This window comes from Schistocerca serialis, chromosome 2 (genome assembly GCF_023864345.2).
Source record: "Schistocerca serialis cubense isolate TAMUIC-IGC-003099 chromosome 2, iqSchSeri2.2, whole genome shotgun sequence".
Taxonomy (NCBI): Eukaryota; Metazoa; Arthropoda; class Insecta; order Orthoptera; family Acrididae; genus Schistocerca; species Schistocerca serialis.
The window spans coordinates 323,143,909-323,165,620 of NC_064639.1; the positions used below are offsets into that span (position 1 = coordinate 323,143,909).

The window sequence follows — 21,712 nt, forward strand, 5'->3', positions numbered from 1 at the left end:
GTAGAAGTGGAAGAAAAGAACACAGCAAGGAAAGAATTATTCGGAAGTTTAAAGTTAAAATTGTAGGAATATAATATACTGATAGTGGAATAGTAGAGATCTTAGTACCATATAAAGTAATATTTTTGATAAACTGAGTTTTATTGGCGAATATGTGTGTAAGAAGAAAAACCTTTCTTCTGTAAACCATAGTCTATCACTCTTAAGTCTTCGAGCAGCAGTACAGGAAGATGGTCAATAATGGTGTTATTGAATGTAATCTAAAAGGCTCCTCACAAGCTCAGTATTTGTTGTGCCATAATTTTGTGTCAACAATTTGTGTGAAAGTATGAGGCTGAGAATGGAAAAATTATTCTGCAACATTTATGCCTGGAATGTATCAGATAGAACTCTGTCTCCATAGCGAATAAATCAGTACTCGATGTGAAACTTTCACATATCGGGATTAGAATCACGATGAGAAACAAGAGGAAGAAGCGACGGGTAAAAAAGTGGCTTGCAAGGCATTCTACACAGGACCATATTAACATGCTAAGAGAATATGCAGCAGAACCAGAAGGCTATTGGTATTTTTTAAGGATGAACAAGGACTGTTCCAATGAAATGGGGAATGTCATTACAACTTGTTTACACATAAGAGATACTGTTCACATACTCGTTGAATTCCACTTTTCACAATGCTGGAAATAGTCTATAAACCCGAAAAGAATAAGATCTGTTATTGTACAGGACTGGTAGACAGTGCTGTTAAGCTTTTCTACAATAACTAATTCATGCTTCTGAAACAAGCACGTAAGCAGTTGCAGTGTTATTTCCCTGCACTTAAACACTTTTGCCGAATGTTTCTATGGATAATTACTGAATAAATATTAAATATATAATCAAACTAACTACTCTTTGACTGCTATTCATCTGATGACTTCTTTCATCTGTCTTTCCTCATGTTCAAATTCATATGGCATTGCTATATCAGCTGCTTGCATGTCCACATATCATGAAGTCTTGGCAGGAACTGCCATGTATTGCACAATATCGCCCTCAAACAGTACTATATATTGAGCGAGTGTCAACATGTTTAGAGTTCTGCAGTCTCCTTCAATGTTGTTGTCTTCAGTCCAGAGACTGGTTTGATGCAGCTCTCCATACTACTCTATCCTGTGCAAGGTTCTTCATCTCCCAGTACCTACTGCAACCTACATCCTTCTGAATCTGTTTAGTGTATTCATCTCTTGGTCTCCCTCTACAATTTTTACCCTCCACACTGCCCTCCAATACTAAATTGGTGATCCCTTGATGCCTCAGAATACGTCCTACCAAGCGATCCCTTCTTCTAGTCAAGTTGTGCCATAAATTTCTCTTCTCTCCAATTCTATTCAATACCTCCTCATTAGCTATGTGATCTACCCATCTAATCTTCAGCATTGTTCTGTAGCACCACGTTTCGAAAGCTTATATTCTTTTCTTGTCTAAACTATTTATTGTCCACGTTTCACTTCCATACATGGCTACACTCCATACAAATAGTTTCAAAAACGACTTCCTGAACTTAAATCTATACTCGATGTTAACAAATTACTTTTCTTGCCATTGTCAGTCTACATTTTATATCCTCTCTACTTTGACCATCAGCAGTTATTTTGCTCCCCAAATAGCAAAACTCATTCACTACTTTAAGCGTCTCATTTCCTAATCTCTTTCCCGCAGCATCACCCAATTTAATTCGATTACATTCCATTATCCTCATGTTGCTTTTGTTGATGTTCATCTTATATCTTCCTTTCAAGACACTGTCCATTCCATTCAGCTGCTCTTCCAGGTCCTTTGCTGTCTCTGACAGAATTACAATGTCATTGGCAAACCTCAAAGTTTTCATTTCTTCTCAATGGATTTTAATTCCTACTCCATATTTTTCTTTTATTTCGTTTAGTGCTTGCTCACTATACAGATTGAATAACATCGGGGATAGGCTACAACCCTGTCTCACTCCCTTCCCAACCACTGCTTCCATTTCATGTCACTTGACTCTTATAACTGCCATCTGGTTTCTGTACAAATTGTAAATAGCCTTTCGCTCCTTGTATTTTACCCCTGCCACCTTCAGAATTACAAAGAGAGTATTCCAGTCAACACTGTCAAAAGCTTTCTCTAAGTCTACAAATGCTAGAAACATAGGTTTGTCTTTCCTTGATCTATTTTCTAAGATAAGTCATAGGGTCAATATTGCCTCAAGTGTTCCCACATTTCTATGGAATCCTAACTGATCTTCCTCGAGGTCAGCTTCTACCAGTTTTTCCATTCATCTGTAATGAGTTTGTGTTAGTATTTTGCAGCCATGGCTTATTAAACTGATAGTTCGGATATTTTCACATCTGTCTACACCTGCTTTCTTTGGGATTGGAGTTATTATATCCTCTATATACTCCTTCCACCTTTCTGCTTTCCCTTCTTTGCTTAGAACTGGGTTTCCATCTGAGCTCTTGATATTCATGCAAGTGGTTCTCTTTTCTCCAAAGGTCTCTTTAATTTCCCTGTACGCAGTATCTATCTTATCCCTAGTGATATGTGCCTCTACATCTTTACATTTGTCCTCTAGCCATCCCTGCTTAGCCATTTTGCACTTCCTGTCAATCTCATTTTTGAGATGTTTGTATTCCTTTTTGTCTGCTTCATTTACTGCATTTTTATATTTTCTCCTTTCATCAATTAAATTCAATATCTCTTTTGTTACCCAAGGATTTCTATTAGCTCTCATCTTTTTATCTATGTGATCCTCTGCTGCTTTCACCATTTCATCTCTCAAAGCTACCCATTCTTCTTCTGTATTTATTTCCCCCATTCTTGTCAATCATTCCATAATGCGCTCCCTAAAATTCTCTACAACCTCTGGTTCTTTCAGTTTATCCAGGTCCCATCTCCTCAAATTCCCGCCTTTTTGCAGTTTCTTCAGTTTTAATCTACAGTTCATAACCAAAAGATTGTGGTCAGAGTCCACATCTGCCCCTGGAAATGTCTTACAATTTAAAACCTGGTTCCTGAATCTCTGTCTTACCATTATACAATCTATCTGAAACCTTCCAGTGTCTCCAGGCTTCTTCCATTATATAACCTTCTTTTATGATTCTCCTTCAATATATTGTGCAAAATATCAATACTGCTCTCAGATAGTCAATATTATTGTGCACTACTGATTACTGCACAATAAATACTGAGTGGATGATGACCTCTTAAGTGTGTGCAATAATCCTTTGATGGTGATAAAAAACCTGCGGAGGTGTTTTGTTATTGTTAGATGTGTAAACTTCAAATAAACACATTGAAATGGAATGGGATAGGCCTGTCAGTATAGAATAATTATTATAGGAATTTGAAGATGGGCTTCAAGTACTTCCTTTTGGGCTGAACATATCTGTAGCTCTTTTTATCCAGGCTTTGGACAAGTAACTGGGTGGAGAATTATTACAAGAACTAATTATGTACACGGATGATTTGCTGCTAGTTTCTAAGACCTGAAAGGATCGTCAAGCATTATTTATTATAACTTTAAAAAGATAACAGAAAAAATAAATAACAATAACACTGTCTAAGTCTCATTTTAGAAGGCAGGAATTAAAATTTCTGGATCACATAGGGGATACAAATGGGATCCCAACCAATCAGGATAGAATTCAAGCAATAAAAGAATGTTCTGAACCATGAAATGTAAAACAATTATGTGCATTTCTGGCTTTGTCTGGTTTCTACAGACATTTTTAAGTGTACAGGCAATGAACAATCTATGCCTACTTTGTCTACTGAAACAACACTCTAAGTAAGAAGTAAGATTACTAGTGACAAATATTAAAGAAGGATTAGAAATGGACAATTATTTTGGGGATGCTATCAGGTCTTATGAACAAGGAACATCAAAAGAGACACATAACTGACACATTATGTGAAGATACTTTGTTTTCGAGAGTAAACAAGAACCTTGTGCCACTGGATGTTGTGTATTCCTCAAATAGTGATAGAAGATTTAATTTGGTTTTTAAATATGGGGCATGGATATTTTGCTACATGAAACTGTATTACATGTATGATAAAATAAAGTAGAGAAGTACGGAGAGTTTTTAGAACATGTAAATGATATCAAAAGGTTAAGAAAGACAATAGTTAAGTGACTTTATAAAACGTGTCCAGTAATATTAAAAGTTTTAAATGATTCAAAAGTGGTGGAGTTATTAGGATCTTTATCCAAAGGTAGATATGGGATACTGTTTATATTTTTTGCAGCAGAATGTTTGTCAAAATATGTTCAACTATATTCCATAAAACTGACAAACATGGCCACTATAGTTAATTGTTTAAGGGGGGTATTCTGTGTATGTAGGTGAGCCCAGTAGATGCTGGAATATAAATTATAAGTAATAGTTTCACAGAATTTTTAGCACGGGAAAGTATAAGACATATCACTGTTTTTACAAGTGCGCGCTGAAAAGTGATGCCTCCGATATTTGTATTCCGTTCTGAAGATTGGGTGATGTATTACACATTGTGCATATTATTCAGTCAACTTTCCTGCTTTGCTGATGGAAGTTGCAAGCCTTTGCCACAAGAGGACTCTGAACTGTAGTGTGTAACATGTTGTTGTTGTGGTCTTCAGTCCTGAGACTGGTTTGATGCAGCTCTCCATGCTATTCTATCCTGTGCAAGCCTCTTCATCTCCCAGTACCTACTGCAACCTACATCCTTCTGAATCTGCTTAGTGTATTCATCTCTTGGTCTCCCCCTACGATTTTTACCCTCCACGATGCCCTCCAGTACTAAATTGGTGATCCCTTGATGCCTCAGAACATGTCCTACCAACCGATCCCTTCTTCTGGTCAAGTTGTGCCACAAACTCCTCTTCTCCCCAATCCTATTCAGTACCTCCTCATTAGTTATGTGATCTACCCATCTAATCTTCAGCATTCTTCTGTAGCACCACATTTCGAAAGCTTCTATTCTCTTCTTGTCCAAACTATTTACCGTCCATGTTTCACTTCCATACATGGCTACACTCCATACAAATACTTTCAGAAATGACTTCCTGACACTTAAATCTATACTCGATGTTAACAAATTTCTCTTCTTCAGAAACGCTTTCCTTGCCATTGCCAGCCTACATTTTATATCCTCTCTACTTCGACCATCATCAGTTATTTTGCTTCCCAAATAGCAAAACTCCTTTACTACTTTAAGTGTCTCATTTCCTAATCTAATTCCCTCAGCATCACCCGACTTAATTTGACTACATTCCATTATCCTCGTTTTTCCTTTGTTGATGTTCATCTTATATCCTCCCTTCAAGACACCATCCATTCCGTTCAACTGCTCTTCCAAGTCCTTTGCTGTCTCTGACAGAATTACAATGTCATCTGCGAACCTCAAAGTTTTTATTTCTTCTCCATGGATTTTAATACCTACTCCGAATTTTTCTTTTGTTTTCTTTACTGCTTGCTCAATATACAGATTGAATAACATCGGGGAGAGGCTACAACCCTGTCTTACTCCCTTCCCAACCACTGCTTCCCTTTCATGTCCCTCGACTCTTATAACTGCCATCTGGTTTCTGTACAAATTGTAAATAGCCTTTCGCTCCCTGTATTTTACCCCTGCCACCTTTAGAATTTGAAAGAGAGTATTCCAGTCAACATTGTCAAAAGCTTTCTCTAAGTCTACAAATGCTAGAAACGTAGGTTTGCCTTTCCTTAATCTTTCTTCTAAGATAAGTCGTAAGGTCAGTATTGCCTCGCGTGTTCCAGTATTTCTACGGAATCCAAACTGATCTTCCCCGAGGTCGGCTTCTACTAGTTTTTCCATTCGTCTGTAAAGAATTCGTGTTAGTATTTTGCAGCTGTGGCTTATTAAACTGATTGTTCGGTAATTCTCACATCTGTCAACACCTGCTTTCTTTGGGATTGGAATTATTATATTCTTCTTGAAGTCTGAGGGTATTTCGCCTGTTTCATACATCTTGCTCACCAGATGATAGAGTTTTGTCAGGACTGGCTCTCCCAAGGTCGTCAGTAGTTCCAATGGAATGTTGTCTACTCCGGGGGCCTTGTTTCGACTCAGGTCTTTCAGTGCTCTGTCAAATTCTTCACGCAGTATCGTATCTCCCATTTCATCTTCATCTATATCCTCTTCCATTTCCATAATATTGTCCTCAAGTACATCGCCCTTGTATAGCCCCTCTATATACTCCTTCCACCTTTCTGCTTTCCCTTCTTTGCTTAGAACTGGGTTTCCATCAGAGCTCTTGATGTTCATACAAGTGGTTCTCTTATCTCCAAAGGTCTCTTTAATTTTCCTGTAGGCAGTATCTATCTTACCCCTGGTGAGATAAGCTTCTACATCCTTACATTTGTCCTCTAGCCATCCCTGCTTAGCCATTTTGCACTTCCTGTCGATCTCATTTTTGAGACGTTTGTATTCCTTTTTGCCTGCTTCGTTTACTGCATTTTTATATTTTCTCCTTTCATCAATTAAATTCAATATTTCTTCTGTTACCCAAGGATTTCTACTAGCCCTCGTCTTTTTACCTACTTGATCCTCTGTGTGTAACATGTGTAACATGGTGGTGTGTAATCTATGTCAGTGTACTGTGAGACCTTCAGAAAACTTAAAGCATGAGTTTGAAGAGTTCATCCACACATGGAACAGTCTCTCCTTCAGTATGGCAATGCCAGACCACACATGAGCACTTTAACATCTGCAACGATCCAATGTCTTGAGTTCACTGTCATCGATCATCCTCCTAGAATTGGACTGACCCAATTTTCATCATTTACAAAGCTTAAAGAAGACCTCTGAAGACATCATTTTGATAGTGATGAAGCATTGTATGCAGAGGTGAGGTATCAACGAACTCGTTTCCCATTGAGAGAAATGTGTTCATTGCCAGGATGACTATGTTGAGAAATAAATAAGTAGACTTGAAGAATAAAGTTGTAGAATGTTAATAAAGCTTGTTTTACTTAAAAATCTTCCAGAGTTTTCATATTAAAAATTCAGAGGAATTACTTTTCAGTACACCCTCATAAGCATCACTGCCAAAAAAAAATCTCTCAGAGAGGGTAGCGATACGGATTGGAAGATTTTGTTATACACTGTTTTACTAGGCATATACTACCTGGGGTCAGATGGTGCTGAAATTTCAGGTTATTTTAAATGAACTGCATAATTTATCTACAGGACTATCACCAGTCAAGGTAGTAAACACAAAATTCATTACGGAACCCTTATTAAAATTATTTAATTGGTCATACAGTAGAATTCAAGATGAAAGTAATATGCATGAGAACATAATCAAAATGTTACAGTGCTTAAATTCCAGGTCAATGATAAGGTTCTAGTCAAAGCTTACCATCCTAATTCTAATGTGAAGAAAGAGACTAGCAAGTTCTTCCACCAAATATGAAAGTCTCTGTATGATAATGAATGCATATTCCAAACACTAAAATGATATTTCTAATGGACCCACCAAATGGTAAAGAAAAAGTGTTGTATAAAATATACATGGAAAAAAAAGTGTGTAATATACGGTATAGACCTCACAGGGTTCATGCCTTGTATGAACTTTGTAGAGTGATATCTACAAGGCCCCAATTGCCTGTTATATTATCCCCCATTTTGGTTTCCATATAACGGTGTCTTCATCTTTTACTACTCTGTCTTCTTTAAATTATATTTCTTTTCACTATCCTGCCTATAATTATTAAATACCTGGAAGCTAGCTAAAGATACAGTAATAACACAGCTACTAGCAGGTTGCTTGCAGGTGTTTATTCAATGGCAACAGTTCACACATAGTTCGAGTATATCACGCAGTGTATTTGTGTGACCATTGTACTTATTATGGAAGGTGTGTCATCACTGTACATATCTGTGTGCTAGTAAGTAATTATAAATAACATATTGTTACATGAGCAGACACATACATTTTTACTATTCGAACGGTATCTCAAGTGAGTGATCGTTCGACACAAAAATTAGTCTATTTTGCTTATTTTCATTCGCTTATGTCGTATGGTATTAGATTTTGGGGTAACTCTTCCCATTCTAAAAGGATATTTTAGGCTCAGAAATGCGCAGTTCGGGTAATAAGTGGTGTAAGTTCACGAACCTCTTGTCAACCCCTGTTCACGAGTCTGGGTATTTTGACATTGGCCTCTAAATATATATATTCCTTACTGTCATTTCCTGTTAACAATATTAGCTTATTCCCAAGAATAAGCAGCTTTCACTCAGTTAATACTCGGTAAAAATCAAACCTGCATTTGGATCGGACTTCTGTAACTCTTGTGCAGAAAGGTGTGCAGTATACTGTTGCATCCATTTTCAATAAGTTACTACTCGAATTTAAAAATCTTAGCAGTAATCCATGCACTTTCAAATCGAAACTGAAGAGTTTCCTCATGGGTCACTCGTTCTATTCTGTCGAGGAGTTCCTTGAAAAATTAAGCTTATTCTTGTTGTATTGTTGACCGTGTTTAGTTAAACTTATGGACTGATTTCTTTAGGGTTCATAAACATTTATTTTTATCTGTTATTACTTTTATGTTGTAATTTCATGTACTGAAACGTTCCATGACCTTGGAGATTTGCTCCTCAATTTGGTCCTATGGAACTTGATGTGCAAATAAATAAATAACAGTGCAGGAAAAGACAGATTGATACTTACTGTAAAGAAGAGACGTTAAGTTTCAGGCATGCACAATTAAAAGACACTAACATAAAGTTTTCGGCCACAGTATTCACAGTAAAAGAAAGACACACACCACTTGTGTGTATGAGCGGTGTGTGTATTTCTTTTACCGATGAAGGCCGTGGACGAAAGCTTTATGTAAGACATTTATATAAAGCTTTCGGCCACAGCCTTCATCAGTAAAAGAAAGACACACACCATTAATGTGGTGAAGGCTGTGGCCAAAAGCTTTGTGTAAGTGTCTTTTAATTGCACCTGCCTGCAAATTAACGAGTCACCATAGTACTGATGAAACTGCATAGAGGTACAGACAGTTTTCATGAATGGTCTCCAGTGTGCCATCAGTGTCAGCTGTGACTTGAACAATGCCATCTTTAACAGGTTATGGTAATAGAAATTACATGCTGGAATTAATACATACAAATGGGGATAGACACACACTCGCATGAGGCTCTGTTTCTTATGATTAACAGGGACTAAAGAAACTGTGTTCTATGTGCTTTTTATATATGAAACAATACTTTTGTACCTTGTTTTTGCTGTACCTAGAGCAATAGAAACATTTAAAATAACAATGGAAATTCCTGGATGGAATAACACGCACAGAAAAGGAAAGGCAACCAAAACATTTACAGTTTCTCAAGAGCCCAGTAGGATATTTTGAGGTTTGAAACTGGTTCTGTAACTTTTATATTTGCATTGCATTTCAGTCCCAAGAGACATTTACATGCAAGAAAATCAAATTAGTTTGATGGTATAAAGAACAAAGCAAATCTGCTGAACTTACTTCTTTTGTCTGTGAAAGCTGTGAATGAAGAGATGTCAGCAGACCCTCCCGCTGATCATCTTGTCCTTTAAGGCATGTGAGAACTAGTGAAAGGAAGGGCTGATGGCTGAGAAGAGAAGAACTTCGAGTAGTGCTTCCACTGCTACGCTCTTTTTCACTGCGGTTTTTTGACCAGCTGCCACTTTCCAATACTTGCCCTTAATTTTTAGAAAATCAGTGACATTAATGCCTGAAAAGACCTGTCAATAGTATAGCAAACTACTGTGTGTGTGTGTGTGTGTGTGTGTGTGTGTGTGTGTGTGTGTACATGCAGGCACAAGCATGTTAACACAGTAGAGGGAAATAATAGGAAACAAATTCTGTAGCTTATTTTCTCAACAGATATCAAGTTGAGGCAAGCATTAAAGATGAATTATATTAAAAACACAGAACATTGATCCATTGATAAAATCATGACTTTGAATTTTCACTAAGTTAAGAGTTACCTCAATTATATGACAGGTCAAGTCTGTTTTCTCATCAATGTGTCATTATTTGTTATTTCCTTTTGCATATTCCTTCTATTTGTATTATTTCATCTTAATGTAATGTGACTAAAAATAACTAGTATTTGAATTTTTACCTGCGACTTTAAGCACACGGCCCTGTACAGCACTGGGTAGCCGAGCAACAAGTGGTGCAACCAACCATATTGATCCTGAGCGCTGAGGTACAGTTGGTGGTCGCTGTTTATCTTCAGTCAACTGGAAAACATCTATGACGGCTTTAGCAACCGTATCCAACCAATGGTTCAATTCTGGTGAGTTGCTGGGAAACTGTTTGAACATCAACTGCAGATCCAACCATGACATGCGGAGTGTCCATAGGTCCAGATTCTGTACAGGCAACAACTACCATGAGTGGCAATTTACAATAATTTTTAGTGTAAAAAATGACTAATGTCAAATGTGAGAGAAATCTTTTTATACAACAATGTGTAAGGGTGTGTTTTTGAACAATCAAAGTTTTAGTTGATGGTTATTTTGAAACTGTAGCTCTGTGTGTGTGTGTGTGTGTGTGTGTGTGTGTGCGCGCGCGCGCGTGCGCACATGTGTGTTAAATCTCTCACTTGAAGATTTAAAGTGCATTTTTTTTTCTTTTCTGCAATCCAAAATATGGTACATGTCCCAATACATAAGCCTGTACTATTATTTGTTGCATAGGAACATAGACTGAAACCTGAAAATGAAATAAGCTTTCTTAATAAAGCAGTATGATTAAGAACATGCTACTTGAAAATAACGACGACAAGTCAGGTAATCCCTTAGTTTTTTCCTGCTTAAATTCAGGGGCGTAACCTCAAATTTTCAAACAATATGTTTGCAGTGTGGTTATACTGCTTTGTTCTGAAAAATGTGGAATATGTGACATGCAAGCAAATGGTTTAATCGGACAGGTAAAAAATCTACTCACCAAGCAGCGGCATTTGACAAAATAATTATTTTGTCTAATATTAATTCTTTTCATTGTTATATAAGCAAATGGGTACCATACTGCCTTAACCCTTCTCAAATTGTTGATGGAATTTATTTTATTTACTAGTTACAATCTGAGATCCTCTACAACTAATGATATTTATGAAATGCACACATGCTGTATTCATTAGATAGTGATGAATTTGGACATCATATAATAAACTTTACGCTTTACTTTACAGTTTGTTTCTACTAAAATTTTATTTCTCTACTTTTTGTCTGTAGAACAGTCAGTTGTTGACAATGTCGTAGCTTTACTTTACGTATATGACAGGATACAAGGTTGTACTAATTGTACTTCTCTTTCCAGTAAAAAAAAAAAAAGGAGTTTAAAAAGTATAATGGCTTTACTCAGTAAAAAATTTAGAATGAGACATGACAATTTGAAATCTTCTGTTGAATATAAGCTTTTCTCTATCATAAGTGCTTTAATTTATTTTTAAGGTATTTAAATTAGCTAAAAAGAAAAAAAGGTGGTATTGTATGTCTGCAGCCTTTTTATTCTTTACAATTCTGTGAATTCCTTCCACATATGTTGTGGTTATGTATATCACTGTTCATTGCATGTTCTGGATTTAGTTTCACAAACATGGTTGCCTGTAGAGTGTACATAGAGTAGATAGTAAGTATTCTATATTGCCTAAAAATATATCTAAAAGGCTGTCTTTTTGTTTACTTTAGATACCATGTGCTGCAACACTTTTCATAATACTTGGATGTGCACCAATGCACCACACTGCTGGCGCACTGCACTCTGAATAATCTGCCAACAGCATGTGCGTGAGCTGGCCATCAGAGGCTGCCTGTGGAGGACCACATGACTTGTGCACAGTGCACAGCATCAGCCACACTGTCTACTGGATGCCTCCTCCTTATAAGCACAGTGCAGCCAGCACTTGCTGTGACATTGTTTTCTTACATATCGTCAGTAACTGATTATATCAGTACCTGGATTGTTTCTACACTTGTGGCTATGGTCTCAACTGTTGTTCACTTGAATGTGGAAGAAGAATAAATTTTGGTTCATTGTGGCTGCTGTACAGTTATTTGTGTCTTCTATTGCCTTTTTTTTGTAGTCGAGAAAGCCTGTCTATGTAAATTACTAGTGTCACACCGTGAATCTCAATACAGTACTGCAGATGCAGATTTATCAGTCCAAAATATACATGCCATAATGTATTCTGGTTTTGGTAGGCTAATACCAATTTTAATGAATACATGTTTGCACTGACTTTCTCAGAGATATGATCTACATGCTACAAGACATACATCTGCCCACAAATATTCTCAAAAATTATTAATATTTCTATAGATGAGAGGTAATGGATGTGTAATGGAGTGACATATTTAGATTACAGTTAAGCAGCCAAATGCATTGTCACTTCCTTCTCTTTATTTACTACAGGTTTTTTGCTATGAGGTAAGTTGACAGAATACTGAAATTGATTTCAGTACATATAAATGTAAACACAATGTTCAGTCAAGCTGCACTTGTGATGACAATTATTTAAGAGTTGCACTGACATGAGAAAATGCAGTAAACTCTTAAGCTCACAATCCTACAGCATTCATATATGAAAAAGTGTGCAATGGTGTAGGGCTTTCTTGTAACATAAATAACACTTATATATAAGAAGATACTGTTTAAATTAACTTGCCTCCAACAAAAAGATGACAAATGTAAAAATCTTTTACATAATCATCCCTGGATCCAGTATTCTAATAAGTAGCACTGTGTATTTGAATGATTTGAAGAAAGAGATGTTTAAAGTATGATGGCGGCCTGCATCAGGAAATAAAACTTGAATTAAGCTATGGGGTGTCCCTGAAGTATAAGAAAAATTTCATTGGTTAGCTGCAGAGAAAATGAATTTCAGATGCGTTTCATTCTGAAGAAAAGCTATGGGAATTAGTATGCCTCATTATTGTCTATTTGCTAAGAGTTGGCATTACATTCAAAATTAGAACTTTCTGTAGTATGGAATTACGTAACAATTAGTTTGCTATAGCTGTGCAGTGTAACATTTTGTTAACAAGTGTTAAGAACAGTCCATTACTAAAGTCAGTTTATCCTTTGGTAAAACTGATTCACTGAAACATGTCAGCTGGTGTCTGTAAAAAGATGAATGGACAACCCAGTACGAGTGAGGAATACATTCACAATCGCACTATAAAAATTAGTCAGTGAAAGATCCTATAAACATCAGACATCGTAATGATACAGACACAGCACTGCACAACAATGTAAAGATAAGTCACTTGAAGTGAAGCTTCTGTACAATGTATATGACGATAAGAGTTTTGCATTTTATTGTTGATGTAACAGTTGATGCAAAAACTGCAAAATTTTTTAGTAACAAACTAATATCTCATACTAATGTTACAACATTCAGATACAACTATTGAATCAGGGGTGCGTGGACACTTAAAGATATTTAAATTATTTGATATTTTGTATACTGTGACTTTCAAAAATTAATATGACACATATTGGCACTGAGGGTATGAAAGCTGAATATGTGGAGGTAGTTTCTAATGGCTGAAATAGAGGATGATTCTGATAATCTATTTTCCCTTGCATGACAAATCTCCAAAAAATAATTTTTTGAACTTAAGTTCAAGTATATCTGACCAAAAAGGAGCTCCACAGATGAGTTGGCTAAATGTAGCAGGGAACAGATGCAAAATGGACTCTATGTGATAAGGACAGTAACGGTTTACAGTATGTGGTTCTTCAAAAATTAGCAGCAGCACATGGCAATTTGGGATGACCTTAAATACAATGGTTCAATTCATTGCCTCTGATCAAAAAATGATTAGGAAGAGAAAACTATACTATTTGGCAGTTCACTATGCAAAAGTATCTGAAACATAAGCAATTGTGGGACTGTGTCAATGGCAAAGTGATAGATGTAACTAAAGTGTGCAAAGCAAGAGCCAAAATTATATTCTCCATCCATCTGTCAATACACATTGATTTGCAAGATGTCTGTACAGTTAAACAAGTGTTGGACAAGCTAACACAAGTGTTATGAAGACTCTGGCCTCTTCCGATGAATATGGTCACTAAAGACACTGCTGGCAATAAAACTTGAAAATTGTTCATCAGTAAAAGACTATGAGTTGAAGATAATTTCTGCATCACTGTTTGGTCCCCTCCCCCAAAATCAACCAATCAACCAACAAATATTAAATAGCCTGAGCTTTGAAGTCAAAGAAGAATGACATAGGTGTATTCTACTTGCAGGACTACCAGACCTTTGATCATGAGCTTAAAAAATTCAAACTTGAATCATGGGACACTCCATAAAAAATAAAATACTGCAAGAAATAAATGACACTGCCTCTAATAAACCATCAACTAGTGGCCCTGTTTTGCAAGTTCACAAGAAAATCCAGGTCTTTTTACATTCAAAAAAGGTCCCACATGCTATAATTAAAAGTACAGGCATCTAGCAAAAAATTGGCACAGCAGGAGCAGAACTGATGGAAGAACTAAAGCCACGACAGCAAGCTACCAGGCATTCTTTCAAGCATGGCTGCAGGTACACAGATGGAATGGTACTTGGACTCAAAAAATGGATAGTCTAGGACAGAATAACAACAATGAGTGCTGTTTCTGGCTGCTGTGGCCAAACTGTGTCGTAACTGCTCCTGATGGGAGTGGCAGAGTGAAGGATGAGACATGAGTTGAGGGGTGGGGTGGGGGAAGGATAGTGCTACTTTTGAGAGCACGTAGAGTTGTGCTGGGGACAGACAGGGCTGCTAGGTGCAGTCAACAGGTCTGGAATGGCGGGGATGAGGGGGGGGGGGGGGGCGAGGTTAGCAGAAAAGGAGAGAAATAGACAAGGGGATGAGGACTATGAGTGTGTTGGTGGAATAGATGGCTGTGCTGTGCTGCAGTGGAAGAAGGGAAGGCGATAGTTAACTTGAGGCTAGGGGCATTACGCAAACATAAAACATATTTCAAGGAGAGTTGCCATCTGTACATGTTTGTCCACCCTATTAGCTGAGTGTCCAGTGCGTCTGACTGCCATACAGTGGACCCAGATACCACTCACCATCACTGACATGCACGTCACCCAATGTGACATCAACTGAAAGGACTTGCAACTCGTCGGCCAAACTTCCCCAAGTGGGGATTCTCGGCCATCGAGACCATATGATAGTTTAATTTAATTTTACATGTTTTTATCCTTCACTACAGATCCTTGCATCTTCCATCAGCACTAATACAGAAAAGTTTTCCTATCCCTAGCAAGAGCACAGTCCCACATACTGTTCTTGATTTGTTGCCTAGCTCATTGAATCCCCCAAAATAACCTGACCATCAAACTAACCATCTTTGACTGCAACTCCTCCTTCCACAATGACCATTACTGTTCAAATTCTGTCAGTCCATAGCACTCACCAACACAGTACTCTAAAATCATGTAATTCACATCCAAGCCTCTTTCCAATACGTCCTCTTCACCCATAAAATTCTCCTTCTCTGCAATACCACATTTTCACATCCCATCTTTCAAACTGAAAATCTTGCCCTGTAGGAACTAGAGCAGCATGTATAATGCCATCCTGAAAAACATTCCAACCTGTTCACCTTCAACTCCTGCCTTGGACTACTATCTATCCACCACCTCTACAAGAGCCTCTGAACCTCCCCCATGTCCCTTCATAGCTGACAAAACCTGCCTCACAGACATACTACATTCACCACACTCTCATAAACTCACTCCCACCACCTTACAGAATCGAAAATGTAAACAGACCCAAAATATAGTTATGAACCTTTCCTCCAAAGGCCTTAGTTCCACAGAAGTAACAGTCCTTACCACAGGCCTCACCTTTTGCCCCGCTCCCAAATTCAACCATGGAGGACTTTTAAAGACCTTCTCTCCTTCTCCACATCTCTACAGTGGAAATTTTTGCCACCAATTCTACCAATTGGACTCAACCCAAAACCAATCCTGAATCCTGCCTGACTCAGTCCACTCCACACATCTCTGGTCCAACACCACTGCCCCCTAATCACCCACTATTAACATTCCAGGTTTCATAATCTCAAACTAAACCTTGCCACCATTTTCCAAATCTGTAAACAAGGAAACGAAACTTCCACCCACAGAAAGAACTGCAATGTGCCACCTAGAAAATGATCCTCACCTTATAATCCTACCTGACGACAAAGGCTCTACCACTGTGGTTTTGAACCTCAAGAGATTACCTGGTGGAGGGACTCTGTCAGCTGTCCACCTAAAAAACCCTGCCCCTGTGACACCATTCCAGAAATCCAACAGGATCTCCAGTCCCCTCTCAAAATCTTAGGTCCATCCCAGAACCAGTCTCTCTCTCTCTCTCTCTCTCTCTCTCTCTCTCTCTCTCTCTCTCTCTCCCCCCCCCCCCCCCACCACCACCACCACCACCACCACCACCACCACTTGTGACTTGCCACACTCCTACCACTCTTATCTTCTACATGCTTCCGAAAGTCCATAAACTTAATCAACCAGGATGCATCATTGTGCCTCGCTGCTGTGGCCTCACTGAGAAAATCTCTGTTCTTGTGGACAAACACCTTGAGCCTCTTACCTGTGACATATCCTCCTACATAAAAAACACCAATCACTTCCTCCACCAACTACTCACAGTTCCTGTTCCTTTACCCCATGGCACCCTGCTCAACACTGTTGACGCCACCACACTTTACACTTCTGCTACTGAACACTACCTTTCCCCATGCCCAACTGACTCCAGTCCTACCACCCTCCTTCCTGGTCACCATGACCAACTACATCCTCACCAATGATTACTTTTCCTTTGAAGGCATCCTCTACAAACAATCCATGGTACAGAAATGGGCACTTGTATGGCACGCTAACCTATATTTATGGGCCATCTGAGGAATCCTTCCTAACCACGTAGAATCCCAAAACACTCAACTGGTTCTGATCCAGTGACGATATCTTTGAGATCTGGACCAAGGGTGAGTACACTCAATCCACATTCCTTCAGAAACTCAACATCATCTACCCTATTCACTTCACCTGATCCTCTACAACTCAGCAACCCACCTTCTGTGATGTTGACCAGCACCTCAAGGATGGCTACATCAATATCTCCAGCCGCACAAAACCATCTCCGTCCATATCAAATCTACCAACCACCAGCAATACCTCCACTTCCCACAGGTGCCAGCCATTCCATATCAAGAAGTCCTCATACAGCCTAGCCATCTGTGGTTGTCACATCTTCACTGATGAGCAGTCCTCCTCCAAATATACCTAGGACCTCACTGAGGTCTTCACAGACCAAAATTGCCTTGTCTCTCCAGTCATCATCTATCCCTCCACCCCACATACCCACCATCCAGTCAAAAAATGGTTCAAAGGGTTCTGAGCACTATGGGATTTAACATCTGAGGTCATCAGTCCCCTAGACTTAGAACCACTTAAACCTAACTAACCTAAGGACATCACACACATCCATGCCCGAGGCAGGATTCGAACCTGCGACCATTGCAGTCGCGCGGTTCCAGACTGAAGCGCCTAGAACCACTCAGCCACTTCGGCCGGCCACCTTCCAGTCACGAAAGAACACTCCACTTATAACTCAGTACCACCCAGGACTGGAGCAAATCAATCATATTCTTTGACAGGGTTTTGACAACCTCTTGCCATCCTCTCCAATGAGGAATATCCTACTCTCTGTCCTTCCCAGCCCTCCCTCATTGTTTCCACCACCCACTAGACCTATGCAATATCCATGTCCATTCCTACTCCCCCCTATACCCAACCCCCTTGCCTTTTGACTCATTTCCCGGCAATAGACCTAGATACAAGACTTGTCCCATACATACTCGCACCGCCACCTACTCCAGTCTGGTCACAAGTGTCTCCTATCCCATCAAAGGGAGGGCTACCTGTGAAAGCAGTCATGTGATCAACAAACTAAGCTACAACTACTGTGCTGCTTTCTATGTTGACATGACAACTATCAAGCTTTCTGTCTGCATGAATGGCCACTGACAAACTGTATCCAAGAGATAACTGGACCACCCAGTTGCTGAACATGCCATTCAACACAATGTGCTTCACTTAAATTACTGCTTCACAGCCAGCACCATCTAGATCTTTCCTACCATCTCCATCTTTTCTGAACTGCGCAGGTGAGAACTGTCCCTAAAATATATCCCACTTATCTGTAGTCCCCCAAACCACAACCTCTGCTAATCCCTGTCACCTATCACCTTCCATGCTGCCATTCCAGATAACACAGCCTCCTATTCCATCAACACACCCACAATCCATTTCCCCTTCTCTACTTCTCTCCTTTTCTACCCCCTCTCCAAAAAAAGAAGAAAGCCTCCCGACTGTACCTAGCCACCCTACCAGTCTCCACTACATCCCTGCACACTCCTGCAAGCAAAGCAACGCTACTCTTTTCCCTGCCCCATCTTGCTAACCCTCTCTTCCAGTTCCATGCCTCCTGCATACCTCCACCATTGGATTGCTACTCCCATCAGCAGTTACGACTCATTCCAGCCACAGCAGCCAGAGACAGTGGTCATGTGTACGTAAGTTGTGCTTGTGTGTATTTTTTACTTCAGATGAACACCTTCTACGAGAAAGCTAAAAATACACCAGTCTTTTCGTTGTGCCTGTCTGCAACTCAATGTCTCCATATACACTCATGCTCATAAATTAAGGATAAATGCAGAATGTGGTGCCACACAACGTGGCACTACACAAAACTGGCACTAATAGCATACACACATAGGGAACACACACAACACAGATCTGTAAGTCCACGGTATTGGTGATAAGTTGAGAAAACTGTCCCGAAACACACGTGCTACAAAATGCCACTGTTTCCTGCGCATGTACCCCGACATCAATATGGGATATGGTCACCATGCACACGTACACAGGCTGCACAACGGGTTGGCATACTCTGGATCAGGTAGTCAAGCAGCTGCTGGGGTATAGCCTCCCATTCTTGCACAAGTGCCTTATGGAGCTCCTGAAGTGTCATAGGGGTTTGAAAACGTGCAGCGAACATCGGCCGAGAGCATCCCAGATGTGCTCAATGGGGTTTAGGTCTCTGGATCAGGTAGTCAAGCAGCTGCTGGGGTATAGCCTCCCATTCTTGCACAAGTGCCTTATGGAGCTCCTGAAGTGTCATAGGGGTTTGAAAACGTGCAGCGAACATCGGCCGAGAGCATCCCAGATGTGCTCAATGGGGTTTAGGTCTGGAGAATAGGCAGGCCACTCCATTCACCTGGTATCTTCTGTTTCAAGGTACTCCTCAATGATGGCAACTCGGTTGGGCCGTGTGTTATCATCAATCAGGAGGAAGATGGGACCCACTGCACCCCTGGAAAGGCAGACGTACTTGTGCAAAATGATGTCCCGATACACCTGACCTGTTACAGTTCCTCTGTCAAAGACATGCAGGGGTGTACATGCACCAATCATAATCCCACCCCACACCATCAAACCACGACCTCCATAGAGGTCCCTTTCAAGGACATTAAGGGGTTGATATCTGGTTCCTGGTTCGCACCAGATGACTACCCGGTGAGAATCACTGTTCAGACTATACCTGGACTTGTCTGTGAACATAACTTGGGACCACTGTTCCAACGACCATGTACTGTGTTCTTGACACCAGGATTTACGGGCTCTCCTGTGACCAGGGGTCAGTGGAATGCACATTGCAGGTCTCCGGGCAAATAAACCATGTCTGTTCAGTTGTCTGTAGACTGTGTGTGTCTGGAGACAACTGTTCCAGTGGCTGCGGTAAGGTCCCAAGCAAGTCTACCTGCAGTACTCCATGGCCGGCTGCAGGCACTGATGGTGAGACATCGATACTCTTGTGGTGTTGTACACTGTGGACGTCCCGTACTGTAGCACCTGGACACATTTCCTGTTTGCTGGAATCATTGCCATAATCTTGAGATCACACTTTGTGGCACAAGGAGGGCCTGTGCTCCAACCTGCTGTGTTTGATCAGCCTCCAGTCGCCTTAGTATTCTACCCCTCATAATGTCACCAATATGTGTTCCTTGAGCCATTTTCAACACATAGTCACCATTAGCACATCTGAAAACATCTGCACACTTACTCACTGCACCATACTCTGACAGGCACCAACACACCTCTGCATATGTGGACTGCTGCCAGCGCCACCGTGTGATGACAGCAGGTCAAATGCACCGCACTGTCATACCCCGAGGTGATTTAAACCCGCAAACCGCTCACCTGAGTGTTGTTTCACCATGTACAGTATTATCCTTAATTTATGAGCATGATTGCATATGGTGAATAGCAATCTATCCTTTTCACAATATTGCTGGTATATACACTCAGGCATGTCAGTGTACATCTCCAAATATCCATGTAACAAAAATAGAGTTAAAACAATAGTAGCAAATAATGACACCTTATGTGTAAAAGGACTAGGATCTTCACACGTACATGTTCTGACAGGCAACAAAAAAAGTTAGAAGTAAAGTAGAGGATATTCTGTATGTCCTTCACCCAAGCACAAATCTACTATGTGTTGGTAAAATAGTACAACAAGGTCATAAAATTTTATTTAGCAGGCAAGGTTGTCATATTTACATCACATCAAAAATGTGATTGCTAGTGTGTCATTATCAAATGGAATGTACTCCTAGACCAACCACAGAGCAGAATTTTGAAGCAGAATTCATATTGCAATGAAATAGTGCAGACTTGCTGCATAAAAGATTCTGCTGCATAAAAGATTCAGTCATTTGCATTCTGAAACTATGCGTGCACTACGCAAAGGTCTAGCTAGTGAGATCTCATATAAGAGCAACTTAAATAAACTAAGAATAATTTGCACAGGGACCACATGAACAATACCTCCCTTTTCAAGATCCAGCTCTAGGGTCACAAAAACACTTGAGCTGGTACACAAAGATTTGTGTGGCCTGATGCGAACTAGGTCAATAGGAGAAGCCAAATAACAGGTGATGCAGATGAAAGTAGGCTGTAGTACAAGTAAAGGAAATGCAGGGAAATTACAGAAACGAGGAGTTGAAATGTGCTTACCATCTATTTGCAATGAAAAATACAGTGAAAAATGCATTTATAGAAGATGTTGAAAGTGGCTTCCGGCAACATCAATACACAGCTGTGTATGTCTAAGCATATTCAGATACATCTGGCATAAAGTTTGGATATCAATGGTGGCAACTTCATAGCTGATGCTCACTTTCAGTTCCTGCATTGTGTGTGGATCAGTTTCGTAGAACTTGCTCTTCATGTGTCGCCACAGGAAAAAATCACATGTTAGATTTGAGGAATGTGGTGTCATAAATGTTTGCTGACAGTGAGACATCATGGACTCATTCCAAGGCTACCTTAGCTGTGTGACACATTGCCCCACCTCACTAGAAGAATCAGTACTGTCTTTCATATACCATCATTGATGTTATTCAAACACTATGTTCAGTAATCTACATGTTCCTGACTGTCATATTTCTGTAATTGCTGTACAACCATTGCACAGTAGGGCTTCAAATTAAGACTTTTTCAATATCTGCTGGCCTGTTGGACCAATTTATGTATGGACTTCTTTGGCGCTGAATAATTCTTTGGCGAATGTCTGCAATAACTTCTGGTGTGTGAACTGAAGGAATTCTTTGTCATTTTACAT

At 39.6% G+C, this 21,712-nt stretch overlaps 1 protein-coding gene across 1 annotated transcript in view; it reads right to left on the minus strand.

Moving 5' to 3' along the window:
• The window catches only part of LOC126457128 (mediator of RNA polymerase II transcription subunit 12), a 372,135-nt gene that overhangs the window by 128,349 nt on the left and 222,074 nt on the right, over window positions 1-21,712 (minus strand). The window contains exons 28-29 of the mRNA XM_050093187.1: window positions 10,135-10,387; window positions 9,513-9,709 (exon numbers count right to left, since the gene is read on the minus strand). Coding sequence (XP_049949144.1) covers window positions 9,513-9,709; window positions 10,135-10,387 — 450 coding nt within the window. The remainder of the gene's footprint in view (window positions 1-9,512; window positions 9,710-10,134; window positions 10,388-21,712) is intronic.